Source organism: Bactrocera neohumeralis, chromosome 4 (assembly GCF_024586455.1).
Source record: "Bactrocera neohumeralis isolate Rockhampton chromosome 4, APGP_CSIRO_Bneo_wtdbg2-racon-allhic-juicebox.fasta_v2, whole genome shotgun sequence".
In the NCBI taxonomy this organism is placed as follows: Eukaryota; Metazoa; Arthropoda; class Insecta; order Diptera; family Tephritidae; genus Bactrocera; species Bactrocera neohumeralis.
In genome coordinates, this window is record NC_065921.1 from 35,489,067 (window position 1) to 35,509,028 (window position 19,962).

Sequence of the window (19,962 nt, forward strand, 5' to 3'; positions counted from 1 at the left end):
TTTTGTTAATTTCTTTACAACCTTTCCAATTTTAATTATAATTTTCAAAAGCCTTAATTATGGAACACATTTTATTCTTTCACAACACTTTTCGTTTTTTTTTTTTTTTTTTAATTGTGTTATATTTTTCAGTATAAGAACCTTTCAAACCACCAAAGCACATTGAACATAACCAATAAAAATAAACAAAAACAATAAATCAAGGCTAACTCTGTATAAAAAAAAACAAATACTCTGTTATTTTTACATGACTGATAATACGTTATTTTGTTTTTTAACATAACTTGGGTATTTCTGATCGCGGAAGTTTAAAAATATGTAATCTGATATGGTGAATTGTAGTCACTAAAAAACTCAATTACAAATTTTTGATGATAACTTTTTTGGCATTTTAAGTGACGATTAAGTGACAAATAATTTACGAATTAATAGCGGGATTCTGTAACCAGTCTCTAGTCTCTATTTGAGACATTTTGAGGCAAAGTCTCAATTTGAGACTAGTTACTATTCACTAAACAGTCTCTAGCGTTAGTCTCAAAATATTGAGACCTGGTAGTTAGCAGGTCACAAAACTAAAAAGAACTCTTGTCTGCCATTTTGAATATACTGAATAGAGATCATCATAGATATTAATCGATTGTCGTTTCTTTATATTTTGTAAGCAACTCAAACACGAAAAGGTTAAAAATAAATCAATTTTACATAAATTTCGTAAATACAGGGTGCGGCAGTCAATCCCGCATTTTTGAAGTAGGTGTAAAAAAAACACGGACATAGATATCAAAATTATATTCATAAAATATTTTTCTACATTAAAAAGCATTTAAGAAACATTGAAAATAATCACTGTTTGAAAATAACATCAGCAAGATGGCGGCCTTCCCGTGCACGGCATTCGCGCAGGCGATTTGCGAAGCTGTTCATAACATCACGAAGCATAGGCTGAGGAATTCTCTCAATTTCTAGCCGGATTCTTGCCTTCAGTTCACCAACAGTATGAGGTCTTTCTTCGTACACTTTACTTTTTAGATAACCCCACAAGAAAAAATCACACGCAGTGAGGTCTGGTGAACGGGGCGGCCACGGAATCGGGCCATTGCGGGAAATCACTCGGTTTGGAAAAACTCCGTTAAGAACATTCACTCTCACTGATCTCACGCACTGATCTCGCACTGCCACCTCTTTTTCTTGTCGTTTCACCAATATTTTCAAAGTTTTCGACCCACAACTTTATTGCGTTTACCGAAGGCACTGGTCTATTGCGATTAATTTGAAAATGCGTTCGGAAACGACGCCGAGCGGCTACATAGCTACCACTTTGATAAAAAGCTTTCACGGCAAACGAACGTTGTTGCTTAGTCCACGGCTCCATGTCTACTGAAATGCTATGAATAGGACAACACAATGGTGACCTTGGCTGCTCGCCCCCCACCACTCCTACGCTCCTGCGCGCTATTTATAATTGCAGTATTGACTGCCGCACCCTGTAAATCAATTTTACATAAATTTCGTAAATATTATGAAACAAAGTCAACATATATTTTTATTTTCATTGATAATTATGTTTTTTGACTATGTTATAGAAAATTTAATATTTGTTATCGACATATTTATTTTCATTCAAGTGTAAAAACATCTCTGAATAATGAAATGTAATAGATTTTGTGACTGTCACTTACAGAATAGCAATATCATCTCAAGTCTCAAAAATTGTCTCTAACTTAAAATCTCAAATTTAGAGACTTGAGACTGTCTCAAGTTACAGAATCGCACGGTAAATCTAAGAATCTATTACATTAAGAGAATAGGAAAGTGCTGCCAAACTTTAGCAGATTATTCGCGGCATCTGTTGGGCAGTGCTGGCTTCATTTCTTTCTAGATGGTGTCGTCGTGCGTTCACACAAATCAAGTTTCTCTGAAACTTCTTCTCACTACCTTACGCGACACTTAAAGCGTGTTGCATAGTACATTTTCATTCATAAGGTCGTTTCTGGAAGGGCAAATACAATTATCCTGGATGTGGTAGAGCAGTATTGAGGGCACCCACTATTAATATTTTCAAGGGAAAACTTAAGGCGGGAGTTCGCTAAACAATAAAACTGTTTGTGATAACCGCGATTAATATTTTCAAGGTAAAATTTTTACGGGAATTTTATAAGTTATTGGGGAGTATTAAATACCCGTATCTTTTTTACGCCAAATTTTTTTAAATTTTTTACAAAATTCATGTCGTAATTATATTTATTGTTTTAAAGTAATTGGTATTCGAATTAATTCATGCGGAGTTAAAAGAAGTAAATATGAATGCACTTTAACATATTAGGCAAATATGTGTAAAAAGCGACATTTTTTGAATTTAATTTATTTTATTATAATTGTACCCGCTAAATGTTATTAATTTTTTTTTGAGTTCGTTTTTTTACTTATTAGCCATTTTCTTTATATGTATATCTATTTCATGTATGCCTCTTGCAAAATTCAAATTTCCAGTCATATCTTATATATTTATTTGTAACCGACGCTATTTCAAACGTGAGAGGAATTTCAAAATGAAAAGAAATTCTGAATTGTGTAGCAGCGAACTGTTACCATAACACAAAGCGTGACACCCTTATGTCATTCCTCGTCGTCCTCTCAATTACAAGAAACCGTTTCGGCGACAAAGGAGTTCATGTGTGAACCGGCACATACGCGCTAGACAAATGCAGCACTGCGCAAATGTCAGTATTTGACATTCCCGCAATCGGAAGATATATATTTTCCACTTTTGTTCGCCACTTTTAGCGAATTTCTCAATTTATGTGTGTGTTAAGAGGAAAATCGAAACGAATTTTATGGCTGCTGTAAAATCTTCGTAGAGTTAGCACAGTAAAGTTCTTTCAAATTTAACAAGAAGTGATTTAAAAATTCTACAAAAAGTGAACAATTGGAATATATCCTTTAACCTGGACGTAAAGCATCTAATTGGAGAATTTGATAGATTTGCATTTTCTAGTGAGCTTTGCTGAAGCCACATCTTGATAGTTGACATTATTTTGCACAAGGAGGGGTAGTAGCAATATTTATTGAAGCGGTGGAGGAGCTGAAGCAGCACCAGCCGCGAAGGCAGGAACGACTTTTATATAAACGGCAGCGATCTAATATTATGGATCACAAGAAATCTCCAGTAAGAAGACAGAAGCGACAATCCAAAGCGATCGAGGAGAATTTCTGGGACTGCAGCGTCTGTACGTACAGGAATACAGCTGAGGCATTTAAATGCCGTATGTGCGACGTGCGGAAAGGTGAGTGACCCCTTTACGAGTACGGACAATCTTTATGGAAGTGTGTGTGCATCTCGATGTAAATATGTATGTATTCAATATATACCGCAAAAGACAATTTATTTTCATCGAAACATGAATAATAATTTTAACTACATATGCATTTCCGCATTTTTGGATAAAGTGCTGTTAATATTCACAAAAGTGTAAATATAAATGTGTGTAAATAGTTTTGTGTACCTGTTAAGCTCATGCAGCGGTGCTATGTGCGGTATGTTCATAGAAGTAATGAGAAGCTGTGAAATGAGGCTGAGGCCAATCGCTTCGTTGCAATGTAGGCCGCACACAGCCAACTCAAATGGAACAGTGGCAGGCGGTGGCTAGAAATACAAATAAACGCTTTTTTGTTTTTACTATAGAAATGAGGTTATATGTACATGCATATTTTCATACGTACTTATATACAAAGAGCAACTAGGTCGTTTGGATTGTTTCACGCCGGGCGTTCGTTTTTTGTTGGATTGAGTATGCATTATCTACAATAACTATCAAGTTGCTGCATCACTTCACAGAATTCGCTTGTGTTCTTTAGCTTTATTTTAGTTTTTTCTATTTTCTGTTTCTGTATTCGCACCAGCTCAATGTTTTACAGTTGTTATCAATCAAATTGTTTGCATATGTATGTGAATATATTGATACCGTTTACATATAAATATGTATGTAGATACATACGAACATATTTCATGGCCAACAAATTAACCTCATCATACCTGGCAAGTTTCAATATTTAAGGGGTATCCGAGGGGCAGAAGGTTTCGTGTTTTCATGCACTGTTTATCTTTGTAGAATGCGAAAGTGTGAAAAACAAATTCGGCGATAGTTTAGCATGTAAAGGAATCCAATCAAAAACACTAATTTCAATAATCAACTATGACGGCCTTCTCAAAGCAGCTGAGGTTCTGGTTTTATCTATACCGCAATTTGTTTGTTTATGTTATTGTAGCTGTCGACATTAATTTTCATTGGATACATATGTATGTATATAAATGTATATAAATGTATTTTTCGGAAAAAATAAAACCGGTATAAAAAATAAGATCAGCTTATGGATAATTTATACCTCTATTTCTCTGGAGGCTAAATAAATAAATTTATTTTTTCCGAGAATTCATTTTTACTATATCTTAAATTCTTTATTTCCAACAAAATAATTTTTTAAGTTAATTATTATAATAAGATTTCGAATCGTTTATTCAAATATTATGATTTCTCACATTTCTGAAACCCTAATAATAAAGAAAATTATTACAGGAACTTCCACACGTAAGCCACGACTAAACTCAGCACTCGTCGCGCAACAAGCTGCCACCTTACCCGGCGCATCAGGCACCATGCCAAACGGTACGAAATCCGCCTCGGGCTCACGGCACGGTGCTGGTCATGATAAGAACAAGCATAAAAAGTACCCGGCCCGTTTGAAGAACGTCGATCGCTCGACGGCACAAACGCGCGAAGTCACTGTGAACTCGGTGACAGTGTTCATTACCGAATATAAACCCAAACCGGTGGGCAGCCGACGCGAGTCCAGTGAACAAAGCTTTAGCGAAAGCAATGACTCACGGAGTTAAATTTTGTACGCGATCACACCGAAACGGCAAACAATTAAATTCAAATAGTAAAGATAACATATAATTCAATAAGTTTATGAGGATTGACACAGTAATTGTAACTAGGACAAACACGGTTTTAGCTAATCAAGGATATATACACAAATATTTGTAGGATAGTATGTGGAGTTTTTTGTAAAAGCGGTTGCGGGTGCATATCGTTGCTGGGCACATTTAGCCACTATTGGCACGTGCCGGAAAGTCGGGTACAGTTCTGTTTGTTGTAGCATTTTGTACGCCAACAAATTTCGTTTGATTATTTGCTAACGCAGCATATAAAACAATTGCTGTAGCACAGACTATGAGGGTTAACCTCTACTAATATGCGCGTAATTCTGTGCAGCAACACTGCCTTCAGTTCTCAGACTAGAAGTTATAGCCAAGACATTTTTACACACTCAAATAGTAATGTCCTTAAATAAATAATGTTAAAAGCAAACAACAAAATAACAACACAATGAGAAAATAGCGATTAAGCACAGCGACCAATACATGAATACAAAAAAAAAAAAATAATAATAATAGTAAACCAACAACACAACCACAAGAAGTTTAAACTACTCATCAACTTCCAATTAACTGCACTTTTGCACTTCTTACAGAAAATAAAATTACTCGTTGTCTATATGTTTGCAATTCCAAGTGTATTACAATGTATATGTTATTGAGAATAAGCCACAAAGCTTTGTTACTACTGTTTTTTGTTTATATTTTAACTGTATTATTGTAAAGTTAGTGTTAGTTTCTAAATAATCGAAATTCTATAAGATAAAAACGAATATTCCACAAGCGTATTTTAATTTGTTTAGTATTTAGTTCACAAACCTGTGAAAAATCAATGTAAATTCTTATGCATAAGTAAATGATCTAACAATTATGTAAAACTAAGTCGTTGAAGCACAGCTAAACTAAGCAGTTATCAGAGTCCTTGTGCATATTTGTGCGACTATTGTAAATAATATAAGCATATACTATATTTGTTTAATTATATTGTAATAATTAAGTTGTAATTAATGTTGAAATTTAAAAATCATCGACTATGTGCAAAAGCTGAGAAACTTGACTATTTGTTAAACGGATACATTGTGTTTCCAATGGAACAAATAATTTCAATTATTTATATTTCAAATAACATAAATGCCGTACGTTAACGTCAACGTGAAAAATTAATAAAATTTAGTTTAAATTTAGTTAATATAAAATCAAAATAAGTTTACAATAATTTATCCGAAATAAAATAGTTGCCATTTGATACTGAAAATTTTTCGAAAATGAAAGATAAAATATTAAAAAATGTTGTAATTGTTCAAATTTCACAAAATTCAATTTTAATTGTTCAAAAGTAGTTTTTTCAACTTCCGTGAGTTTAAACGATCTGTCTAAAATTTAACAATACTTAAAAATCTACAGCCAAATAAATAAATTCGCTTACTGAGTTTTCACATACTTCAACAACAACAGTTTGGAAATGGCCAGCTGATTCTTTTTAACTTGTCTTCGGCGCTTGCCATTTGCAAACATAAATATATACATATATACAACCATACATGCATGTGCGTTCATTTAGAAGCACTCGAACAAAGCGTAATTAGCGAGCTAATTGAGAAATAGCGTAAATATTTTCGTTTACATAAAAAAGACTGATTATTCATATGTAATGCAAATGTGAATACTTAAGTTTTCCATTTAAGGCATTGTTATGTAAGCTATATGCGTCGAGCTCCTTAGCGGATTCTTATTTGTAGGATCATAAAATTAAAAATTAAGTTTAAAATGTTTGAAAATGTGCGATTTTATAAATTTTGTATTAAATCTTATTAGTATTATTTCGTCACAGTGATTGCAAAGCGAATACATGTTAAATATATTTTATTAATACATGCATAATATATACTTTAAAAAAATTGTAACTATTTTTTTTCTATTTAAACAATTATCCCTTTAAATAGGCGTTAAGTTGCTAGCATTTAAGTTGACTATTTTCATTTGTAGCCGATAATTTGTTTAACAAGCACTTGCTGTACGTGTAAGAGCATATGTATGCGCGCGTGCGTAAATAAATTCGTTTTTTAGTTGAAAATTTTCTTTTGCCTAATATATGAGACGTCGGCAGTCACAGCTGTTGAGCTTAAAGTAACCACAAGCGAAGTGTAATTTGTTTATACCAGCATTATACAAGTTTCTAAATTGGTATTAAAGCCCCTATTTTTTCAATACGCATACATACATACATATGTACATATATGGTATGTTTGTAAGCAATAGCTTCTCTCGTTTTTTTTGTTATTTTTGAGCTAAAACATCGTTTTAAGAAATTTGTTCAAGCAGCGTTGCGCCACAATTTAATAGTGTTTCTAAGCATGAAGTGACCTTGGAAGAATTCTTCATTTAAAATAATAGCTTAGCCTCGACAGTGTTTTCTTTTTGACTTATAATCGGTTTTGAGTCTTTTCAAATTATTGAAATTTGCCTCGAATTATACAAACGATTCGACAGCAAAATACAAAAACAACAAAAAGCAAAGAAAACACTTATACATAAACAACGAACAACGCCGTTACTGATGGCCTCAAGAAATAGTGAATTTTTTTACAAGCACACAAATTTGTATTTGTAACAGTACATTTATGTGTATGTATTTATATGCAAGCGTGTGCGCGTTATGGAATTTTGTATTGACATTTTTCTAATGGAAATTTTGCCTTTTCTAAAATAGCATTAAGTTTTGTAAACCAATAAAACAAGTATTTGATATCAAACCGATTTTGAAACCAATGCATTGAATGTGTGTGTAACAGCCAATAGGGTTATATGTATGTATTGAAATCACAAAACACGCAATAGACAGCAAGCCTTCAAAGCAGTTATTAAAAAAAAAACAAAAACAATTAATTAAAAATGAAAAAAACATAAGTTCGCTCATATTGAGGAAATAATTATTGTTTTTCAGAAACACATCGGCACTCTTCCACTCACAGCACAAGCGATGAAAGTTTCTGGTGCATAACAGTAAAATTCAAAATTCGAAAATAATTGCAAATCTGTTTTTTGTTGGATAAATCCTCGTAGCTACACACTTTTCTCCAATAAAATTTGTGGAACCAAAATGAATTTTGCCCGCGTTTTAAGCGAACACATTTTATATTCATATATACATACATACATAGGGCAAAAGTTAGTCATGCAATTATATAGAGATTTTTTAGACGAGCTAAAACCGTATTCCAGCAGAAATTGTAAGAAGATGAGTTGCTATGATTTCGTGTTTCTTTGAGACAAATTCGTTAAACTTATTTCGCTTACAACAAGCAATGCAATAACAATGTTTCTCGGCATTTAAATACCTACGTTCAAATAAGTTACTGTGTGGGTTTCGTTGTTCGTTTGGAGACATTCTCCACAAAACTAAAATTACAAAGAATAAAACATAAATTAGTGAATTTTGTTCCAATATAAGATTAAGAAACAACTACTGTATCATATAAAATAAAATAATAATAAAAAAGAGTTATGCAAATTGTAATTATAATTTTAAATATATGGGTAACATTATTATAAACTAAACATTAACTAAAAATTCAATATAACTGCGTCTCTTATTTTGCAAAAGGTTTTGTGGCACAAACGGTGAGTAGGTGAAAGAACTCTTGGTGGTTTGTAAGGCTACTGGATTATAATTGCTGGTATACTTGTGCTGTAAACTATAACAGAATTTTGCATTACGTTTGTCTTCTGAAGTCAGTATACATTGTGACAAAAAATAGTAAGACTTTGTTCATAATTTTAAAATTCTTAATTTATTCTTCAAAATCTATATTCTGCAAGGACCATCATCCAATCTGCCTTCGCTCCAAAACGCTTGTGCCAACTTTTTTCCAATCCTCGAAACAGATGTTAAGGTCAGGAATAGCCTTCAATAGGCCAGTAAGAATACTTGACACTTGACTTGTTGGAAAGCACGTTAGCGCGACGCTGTTTTCGGACAAAAATTTAGTGATTTTGGAACCAATCGTGCTTCCGCTTTTCTTAGGCACAAATGGTCTTTCAAAATAGTTTTCATTCATTCTTTCGATATTCCAACGATGCCGTTTCTTCAGTACCAGTTCCTTTATTATAACATGAACAGGGTATATTAAGTTTGTCACGAAGTTTGTAACACCCAGAAGCAGGCGTCGGAGACCCTATAAAGTATATATATATATAAATGATCAGTATGTTGAGCTGAGTCGATTTAGCCATGTCCCACTGTCTGTCTGTCCGTCCGTCCGTCCGTCTGTATACATATATACGAACTAGTTCCTCAGTTTCTAAGATATCGTTTTGAAGTTTTGCAAACGTCATTTATTCTTCAAGAAGCTGCTCATTTGTCGGAACTGCCGATATCGGACCACTATAACATATAGCCGCCATACAAACTGAATGATCGGAATCAAGTTTTTGTATGGAAAACTTTCACATTTGACAATGTATCTTCACAAAATTTGGTATGGATTATTTTCTACGGCAACTATATAATCTCCGAAGGAATTGTGCAGATCGGTTAACTATAGCTTATAGCTACCATAGAAACTGAACGATCGGAATCTAGTACTGGTATGGAAAACTTTTGCATTTGACGTGGTATCTTCAGGAAATTTGACATGGATTACTGCTTACTGCTTGTAATAACATAATCTCCGAAAAAATTGTTCAGATCGGATTATGATAGCATATAGCTTCCATACAAACTGGACACATAGTTGCTAAAAGAAATGCAACTGTGAAGAGTATATTAGCTTCGGTGCAGCCGAAGTTAACGTTTTTTCTTGTTTTATTGACGTGTTGATCATCAGTTGATGTTGATGGCCGTCCTAGACGTGGTTCGTGGTCAACGTGTTCTCGATCTTCTTTGAATAATTGGCACCAATCAAAAACAACTGCGGGCAACAAACAATTAAGACCTTTTCCAACTCCGCACCCAAAATTTAATGAAACTTCTTTGTTGAATAATTTCACTCATCGTCAAACTCGCCGAATGCACTTTATATACTTCAGAAAGACAAGCGTATACTAAACGCTAATGATTATTTTGATGTGACATTTGTACCAGTCACTGACAGTCATACCAATCTAGAAAAAAATATTTCGACGAATGGGTTTTCCCGCGAAATTCAAATTAAATGGTCTTACTATTTTTTGCCCACTGTAATATACATATATATTTACATATGTATTATATACATATATAAATGATCGGCGTGACGAAGCAACCCATTTTAGTCATCTCTGTCTGTCTGCATATATGTGAACTAGCCCCTAAAATTTTGTGATATCGATCTGAGATTTTGCTCACGTTCTTTTCTTCCCAAGAAGCTGTTCATTTGTCGGAATATATCCGCCATATCAAGATCTTGTACTGAAATTTTTTATTTGTTGTGAAACGTATCTACCTTCGGTGCAACCAAAGTTAACGTGTTTTCATGATTAAGATCAATTTTAGTAAATTATTCTGTAGGAATTGTTTATGGATATTTAAGTAATGAAGTAAAATATTTTCTTTAAAGCTTCAAAACTGGCCAAATACTGTATGCAGACGGACGTGTACCGCCTGTGCAAGCTGACACTTGAATTGTTAAAATTGAGCTAACTTAATGAAACTTTCTACACATTTTCCTTGGCAAAAAGGGAGGTAGAGTTCGCAGGTGGGCGGAATCGGACCACAACCAGGCCGACAAGACGCATTTAACCGAAAATCTATAAAGTGCCATAAGTAAGCACAAAATTAAGAAATAAAACTATAATTTGACATAGAAAATTATAGTAGCAATGGACATTTGTGTGGTTGACCCAGACCTCTAATAAGTTTAATGTACATATCTCCTAAACCACTTAAGTTATAACAACCAAATTTGCTGAGTACAAATCTTATAAAATTTTATAATTTCCATTGCTGAAATTGGCGAAATCGCACTACTGGCAAGTAGAGTTCCCATAAAACACAATTTTAAATTCCAACTGACGTTTTCATAAAACTTTGTCCGAATAGTGCGCCTGAAGTAGGCCACCTTAAGGTCAAAAATTGTCAAAATGAGACTACAACTGTTCAATATCCGAATATGCTTACCTCAATACCTACACCGAACATTTTATCGAAAGTATCGATCATTCTTAAAGAAATATTATTAAAATTCGGAGCAAATCCTCAACTGATAACAGTATGCCTGTATGTCAAAAATTAAGCGGATGAAGGCTTCTCTTAGCCGCCATATACCTAACACAAAGTTTTTCGAACTTCCGCTTTACTTGTACCGCATAAAGCTGCCAATTTGTAAGTTATCTTAGTGAAAACTAGACAGCCTGTTTTACTAATAATAATGCATCTTGGCGCCTAGAATAGAAAACTCGGATGAAAACTTGCCCGAATGAATGCTGAATTCTTTCGCAACATTTTCGAATATAAAGTTTTGCTAACACCTACATATGCAGTATATGGTAAGTATTTCGCCTGCTTTGATCCTTGCCAGTTGTAAGAGTATAAATTTAAAGACTAGACTAAAACTTTGCACAAATTGTGCCTTAATGTATACCATAAAACCTCTTTACTAAAAATTATCAAAATCTACGTAGAATCCAAGAATGATAGAATACAAGATTACGACGGCCGCCATTACGAAACGTCATAGTTCCGTGTTGAGAAGAACAATGTTGTTACGTTATTTTGCATTGCAAAAACTGTCAAATGGCTTGCAAATTGTAAACAGAAAAGTAAACACTTTTGTAAATTCGCAAAATATTATTAATTCTTTCGATTTTAATGAAAAGTGTTAGTGAAGCGATTGAATATTGTTGAGTGAAAAGATTTGAATCATTTCTAAAGAAATATATCGGCCTATTGATAATAAAATTGTCTATTAAGTTGTGATTCAAATGGAGAAGACGTTTCTTGTGTTTTATATAACTAAACACATATATTATAAATTCAGATGTATCAGATGTATGAGATTATGATAAAAGAATTGTGAAATTATTAATTTAGTATTAAATATATCATTTCTTTTGCAAAATAACACCCATTTTTTGGCAACTTTTAAATCGGCCGCTCCTGGAAGAAAACTGCAAAAAAAAACTTCGTTTTCGATCGCTCTTTTAATTGCTTAATAATTATTACAATTTTTAAAAGCCACGTTTGTACCACATTAAAAAATTTTAAAAACTTTTAATATATTTATGCTTAGAAATTTAAATAAATACAACAGTACACTTACACTGGTTTTCTTCATTTGAACAATTCAAAATGCCCACACATGCTACTCTATTTATTGTAGCCACAGGGATGAGCCTAAAGAAAACTAATTATATACATATTTTCTCGCAACAATATTCTAAACATTCCACTGAAATTTTTCCAGCAAAGACGAATGAATTAATATTATTTTGGGAATTTCAAAACTCATTTGATTTAAATTGTATATTTGCGGTTTTTCAATTTGTATGCATTTCTATGCTTGTTCTTCTCAACGCAAAACTGTTACGTCATGAAATATGTTGAACAATGTATTTGTTTTTGTAAGAATTGTCAACAAGTATTTTTTCTAAACCTAAAAAAAAATGTTTTTATAATCTGTAAATAGTGTCGTAATCTTGTATTTTATCATTCTTGGTAGAATCTCGAGTAGTACTTCTCACGTTACCCTCATATAAAGATTTTAATATAAATGTGTGAGTTAGTTTTGATGCAATTTACAGAGAATCTCCGTCAAATAATAGTGTATCTTTGTGCTTGAAAGCAATAAAATCGGGTAAAATTTGCATTAGTTTTCACATATTTTTATTGAATTTTTTTTTTTTATTGAAATGAATTTTTGATGACTCATGCCCAGCTCTTGACCGATGCTACGCGATTTTATCGCAATTTTCGACGACAGGCCTTCCGGAGCTCTACATGAACGAAAACGGTCTCTTTGCGGTGGAAATGGAAACCAATTTTTGGCGGCTTGAGATGCATTTTTGCCTTTATCGTAGTAGTACTGAAAAATATGCCGATGCGACGCTATACCTCACGAACGACTTAAAAGAAACGACAATCAATCAAACACGTGTTAGCGCGTGAAATGAGCTTTCCAAAAAGGTATAGCATGACACGATGCGACGAATAAAACAAGAACTACGCGCTTTCAGCGCCAACTAGCGAAAATACCGCAGGACTTTTTTGACAACCTATTATGATAAAATGTCCCAAACACCCGGTTGACTTGACACTTTATACATTAGTCAATATCAGAAGGTATATAAATGAAACTCAGAGAGCATTATTTCTGGTCTTAATGCGAAAAAATATATTATACCTAATATAAATATTTAGTTTGGTTTTATGCCGTATATATCGATCAATATGTGAGGCATCTTTTGAAAATTAAGTGGAAATATAGCAGTGCATATATGTATTATAGCTTAATGCTGAAAATAAGTAAAATCGGTCCACGAATTTCCCCAGCTAGTTTTGCCAGCAGCTGAAGATATTTCCCGGGCTTGGATACTTGCTATTTGTCAGAGTATAAAATGTTCGGTTATACTTATGTAGATCTTTCTTATTTGTTATAAATAACTTTACTTGAGATTTTCCAGATAATATTGTTTATACCAGAATCTTGGACATACCAAAAATACCAATATCCAGTACCATTTTAAAGCATCATAATCGATCTTCCAGCCGCACTTTAGCACCGTAGTTTCCTTTAGTAGCCCCTGCCACTGCGTATACGCAACCTTTGACTTGAATTCGCATCTTAGGTAAATGGTAGATTCTGACAAGCCGTCAACTGCGGAGCATTCATTAGCAATAACTTTGTATTATAAACCAATAACATTATGCATGATTTCACCTAATACTTGCTAAAAGTTTCTCGCTCACTACACACACACGTACATACATACATACATACATACATAGACGAATACATACACACAAACAGCTTAAGTAATTGATGAGGCAACCAATATCAGTGAACATTTATCAAAATTTAAAGCTCCTGTGAAGGGGGAAGCTTTTTCATCCACAGAAGTAAGCAACCCTTTAATGGTGAACACACACACACACACGCATGCATATATACTGCAATATAACTACTCTTTCATTTGCGATTTTCATTACTTTCTGAAAGCAACGATATGATCTGTTTCAGCTATTAAATTTAACTTAAAGCCAACGAAATACAAGCATTTAGTCGGCAACACGCTCAGCCGCTCATACGCTCAGCCGCTCAGCTGTGTGGCTTACTATTAAAGTTTAAGGGTAGTAGGCAAGATTAAAGCAACCAGCCAGCAAAGCCAAAGTGGCGGCGGTAGGCAAGCGTGGGGGCAGAGGCGCGCAAAGCAACATTTGTTGACGTATTGAAAAGCCATGTATATATGTATGTATGTTCGTATAAGTGTGTGTGCGTATATTGCCTTGCATGGGTGGGTGTGTGTGGAGTTTTTTGTTGTCACTGCTGTGAGCTTTGTCTGCCTTTCTTTGTGGCACTCTGCGCCCGGTCTTCAGTGTTGTTGCTACTGATGTTGCCATTGTTGTTGTTTTTTTTTGTCCTTCGTTTGGTTCACTTTGCCTGTTCGCAGATAAATTACAAATTGTTTCGTTGGTTCGCCGTTCGTTTCAGTTGGCAGCAACTTTCAATTTTCAGTTGAGTTTCCTTCACATTGCGCTTTTGGAGCTGGTACCGTTGTTTTGCTAATGCTGATGGTGCAACAACAAATGACCGTTGCGATGGAGCGCCGGCATTCTTCCTTCTCCCGTCAAGAGCAAATAGTTTGCTCATAAGAAGCGCTAGAAACGCTGTAGCCGAATGTATTGCCGTCCTGTTGCACGAGTTCCACGAGCTCGTCATTCTTGCCACTCACACACTGACGCAGCTGCATGTGATGTGTGTGTGTGAAATATTTTCCGGCAGAATGTGTGTGTGTGCCGCCTTGGTCCTCCTTCGTCCTTCACAAACATACAAACATGTGAGTGTGTCTGCATGTGTATGTGAGCCGTCGTTAGCTCTACACTAAGCTTTGCTGCCAAGCCATTCATTTTTGTAGCCGCCATGTGCGCTCGAATGTTGTTGGCACCGCTGTTGCCCGAATTCCGCCTGCATGCCGCCTGTCTCGTTGTCTCCGCCGGTTTGGTGTTGGCGTTGTCGGCATCGCCGTCACTGGAATTTCTCTAAAAATGTTAAAATTTCCGAACGAAAAATCTGACAAACAAAATGAAGGCGCACACACAAACACATTCCCATTGTAAGAATTCAGAGGCTGATCCCAGTCGCCCCAACACCTTACTCTTACACCGAACATGAAATTCACCCAGTGTACATTTAGGAAGACATTGGAACCGATGAGGAGTACAGCAAGTGATGAAAATTATGGACCATAACGGTATACTTTTTATAACATTTTTCACTTTCTTAAGGGCCTATATATATTAGACAGGGGTCGATTTTTTACTATAAAATTGCTTTTGCGGGAAATGTTCTGCGGATCATTCGAAACCGGTTTTAGGCTCATACTCTCTTAGGCAAAGTTGTTCATATTGATCCATATAACATTTACCACAAAGGGGATTTTTGTTGTTTTTTATTTGGCTCCCTGTAAATCTACTCGATGTATATTAATATGTCTAAAAGTTTCAATTACCATTCATAAGGTCAACTAGAAGCCTTTTGAATAAACAAGGGTTTTATTTCAATTTGCGAAAAATGGTCGGCAGCACTTAAACGCAAGTTTTGGTGGATAGTATTTGTTTGAGACAAATCCCACGATTGGTGCTGTACGAGAGTATCGTTAGCATTGAGAGGAACGGTCTGTTTGAAACCATGTCTAAATTTGGTAGGCCTCGAAAATTATTGAATTTGAGTATCTAAATAATCATTCTCCAATTCCAACGCTTTTTGTCGTAATAATCCTCGCTATTCGGTAAATTGTGTAAAAATTTTGCGTTTCTTTCCTTACAAAATGTTCAAGTGATAATAAGACAAAGGCTAGGTTAGGTTGAACTGGTAGAAAATAAGCCACGCACCTCTTCCAGTGTATCATACCGTGGGGACCCCAGATGCTGACAGCGTAGTCATACCAATGCGGGACAAATGCACTAGAGATGCTCCACTGTTTCCGTGGTGCCCTGCTCTAAACATTTTCTGCAGTCTTCTCGATCTATCAGTCCCATTCTGCGCGCGTGTGCCGCCACCAGACAGTGGCCAGTTAGAATTCCGATAATTTTCCTACAGTCTCTTCTATCGAGTGTCAATAGGAATTTGTGTAATTCTGATCTACCGTTCTGCACATTACTTTTGCAGTCTTGCACCCCGGTAGTTCGCTGCATCGTATTTTGATTTTCCGTACCATGCTTCGGTCGAGATCGTCTTATAGACAATGCATGGGTTTCCCAATGTTTATCACATTTTCTGATGTTAGCCGCACACCATTCTTAGCAATCTCGTCCAATATTTCGTTGCCCTCGAAGCCTTTGTGACCTAGAACCAGTAGAAGCGAAGTTGCTTACTTCTGGCAACAATTTCCACTGCTGCCCGGCTTTCCAAGACACTTCTGGCCGATATGCGGTACGAGGTTACTGATTTGATTGCTGCTTGGCTGTCTACGTAGATTTTGACTCTGGAATTGCCTGCAGGTGCATTAGAGGCCATCTCCGCTACTTTCACACTAGCAAAGACCTCAGCTTATGTCTAACTCTGGACAGTATATTCCCGCACCAACTCTATTCTCCGTTTTCGAGCCATCAGTTTAGATGTTTAGAGTATTGCGTGTAGCTAGCATACCTTTACGCCAGCCATATATTCCTATGTTTACTTTGAACCTTCTTTCACAGTTGAAAAGTGAGGTCATGTAGTCGGTGTTTGCCCAAGCGCCATTACCCATTAAGCTATGCCCTAAAGATGCAATGCACTTATGCCAACGGATTTTCGCAGTTTTCAGCGAAGAGGTCTATTGTAGTCACATTTCAAGAGCCGCCGTTGGAGTTGTTCTTAAATCTTCCGTTATGCACAGCGCAGCGAGCCTTTGAACCTTTTCCATTGACTTCCGGTAGGTGGATATGCCACTATCCTAGGGGATTTGCCTTCAAAATTCCTTAGCAGTTTATTCACCACCAATGTCCAACAGCCAGATAGCACTCGCACGGCACCAGACTTCTTTAGTGAAAAGCGTCGTTCCGATTCAGCTTTATTTTAGAAGTCGAAATGATCCAGCGAATTACGGGGCACCTATGGAGACTATTCAGAATAAATTCCGTAGAAACGTTGTTGAAGGCTCCGGAGATGTCCAGGAATGCTCCTAGAGCATACTCTTTATATTCAAGAGCCCTTTGGATATTAAATACCTCGTATAACGTGTTCTTGGAAATATTCTGTTTCTTGCCTTGTATGACTGTTGCCTCTCTCCATGAGTGTGGTACAAGCTGAACTTCATAATCCCCTAAAAATCTCTTTTTCCATGATAATCGGATAGACAAAGTAAATTCTGTTGATTTTTGAGCGACGTTTACCGGGAGATTTTTTTGATCGGATTGCCCGGCTCTATTTTGGCAAAGATGTGTTGGGAACGTTTACCGCACTGCTCCCTTCGTAGCTAGGACTTACCGCGTACTTACAGCCTGAAAAGTGCACATTGACTAGGTCTTCCAAGGTCAAATAATTTCTTGTTGCTGAAGACGCAATTTGTCGATTCGAAGCCATTCTCAAGACTCGAGACTGTTTCGAATCACAACTAGCGCATAATATATAATTCACTCATGAACTGAAGCCATTGCATCGCCGTAATCGTTGTGAATATGTTGATTTTGCTTTGGAACAACTTGAAACGGTAACGATTTTTTAAAGAAATCAGAAAATAAGGCTCCATTTCATCTGAGTAATTATTCATGAACAAAAATTATATTCACCTAAATTGACTGTTTAGTGTGGTTTTCAGTCTGGTGGGGTCATCGGTCCGTACTTCTTTCGAAATGAAGCTGGTGACACCGTTACTGTCAATGAAGAGCAGTACAGATCGATGATAGCTTACTTTTTATGGCCGCAATTTGAAGAAGTTGATCTTGACAATATCTGGTTCTAACAAGCCGGGGTTATGTACCATATAGCACGCGCAACAATGCGAGAAAAGTGTGAAGATTAAATGCTTCAGTCACAATGAAAGGCCTCCAAGAGTTGTGATTTAACATCATTAGACTACTTCACTTCAATATTGAACATGCTATTCATGACATGTGACTTGATTTAGTTGAATAAGTACTCGAAAGTTGCGTTCATCGAAACAGAATGTGGAGGCCATTTGAGTGATGTTATATTCAGACTATATTGTATTCAGGTCTTTCCCTTTTTTGTGTGGTTTTAATGCACAGTTCATTTCAACTAGTCCTTCATATTCTGAATAGGAAATATTAAGTGTGCCACGAAGTTTGTAGCACCCAGAAAGAAACGTTGGAGACGCTATTAAATATATATATACATAGTATATGTATATCAATAGTCAGCATGACGATCTGAGTCGATTTAAACATGTCCGTCTATCTGTATAAATGCGATCCAATCCCTTATTTGTTGAGATGTCCATGCACACGTCCTTTTCTCCACAAGAATCCGCTCATTTGTCAAAAATATCAGACCGCATATAGCTGCCATACAAGCTGATCGATCAAAATTAAGTTCTTATATGGAAAACTTTATAACTTGACAAGATGTCTTCATCAACTTGGGCATGGATCATTGTCAAGGGACGAGCTATACTTTCTAAAAATTGTTCACATTGGACCACTATAGCATATAGTTCTGATACAAACTGATCGGTCGACAAAAAGGTGTAGGTATATGGAGAGTATTACCGCTTCGGTGATGTGCTACCAGCGATCATCTACTTAGCCAAGCAAAAGAGAGTGTAACATCATTTTCTGCTTATCGGTTGTGTAGTTGATATATTTGTACAAATTTTAATGCATTCCTTTTTCAAAAATGGTTTAGTAAATTTTGTTAGGTATATGTATGTATAGGTATGTAAGTGTCGGCAAGCGTCAACTTTCTACTGGGTTTTGTTATGTAGTTGCGGTTGTATGTGAGTGTGTATCTTTCCGTTGGCGGTGCACAAGCGCACCCTTCTTATCGGCAATGCTTATCGCCATGTATTCGCCGTCGTCGTTGCCACCAAAGCTTTTCTTTGATTGCCTTGCTTTTTCGCCCTTACCGCCCATTCATGTGCTCAGCTGTGTGCCGTTATTCACCCACTTGCCTCCTACTCCTCAAAGCACGCTGCTTGGTGGTAACATTTGTTACAGTATATATGTTCAACTGTGTGTGCACATTGGGCTTCTTTGGCTGGGAAGCATTACAACGTTTCCAAAAATTTCGCTGATATCTATGAGAGCTCTTTTGTATTGGGATGTTTAGAGGTGTCGGGCAGAGGCGAGACCTCATGAATGGTTGTTGTTCCGAGTGGCTGTGTGTCTTGTTGCCAGTGCGGCAAGTTTGCTTTGGCGGCAGGCCTCGAGCACAAAGAAAAACTTTGCTCATAAAAATTGACTAGCTTAAATTGTGTTACGAAATATGTAATTATGTGTGCGGATATGTGTGTGTATTCGGTTGCAATAAGGTTTGCATTGGCGCACGTACGTACGGAAAGAAGGCTTGACAAAGAAGACTCTCGCACGTGAAAGGATAAATGATTGCCAGATAGAATGGCGACTGGTTTGTTCAAAGACTGCTGATAACTGTGCAACTCATTGATAAAGGAAAATCTTACAAACTCCGCACACAAAGATTTTAATGTGCATGGAAAATCGTACAAAATAAAAACAAAAACTTTTTACTAATTTAGTCCCTACACTTATTATTCAGCACACCTAAGAGACCAGTAATGCTTTATTCTTTGCTTAACTAACCGTGGATTCATTTGTTAGTAAAATTAGACTTCTTCAGAGCGGAAGTTCTCTAAAGCTCAGCTGGTTAAAGAATACGTGAAGGTCTCTCAATACCTGGAAACCTAAAAAGAGGTTAATGTTTTATCCAATCTCG

General features: G+C 35.8%; 1 protein-coding gene and 1 long non-coding RNA gene across 3 annotated transcripts in view; one reads left to right on the forward strand and one right to left on the reverse strand.

Annotated features, from left to right (window-relative positions):
- LOC126755116 (uncharacterized) overlaps positions 1 to 19,962 on the reverse strand; it is a 209,886-nt gene that overhangs the window by 87,552 nt on the left and 102,372 nt on the right. The window lies entirely within an intron of this gene.
- Positions 2,755 to 7,010, forward strand: LOC126755111 (YY1-associated factor 2). Of its 2 annotated transcripts, XM_050467448.1 has the most exons (3): positions 2,755 to 2,868; positions 2,996 to 3,284; positions 4,575 to 7,010. In XM_050467448.1, exons 2-3 carry the CDS (start codon positions 3,146 to 3,148, stop codon positions 4,889 to 4,891), a joined length of 456 nt encoding a protein of 151 aa, XP_050323405.1. In that variant the 5' UTR covers positions 2,755 to 2,868; positions 2,996 to 3,145; the 3' UTR covers positions 4,892 to 7,010. The 2 variants fall into 2 exon arrangements, with proteins under 2 accessions (XP_050323405.1, XP_050323406.1); XM_050467449.1 differs by lacking the exons at positions 2,755 to 2,868; positions 2,996 to 3,284 and adding an exon at positions 3,436 to 3,534.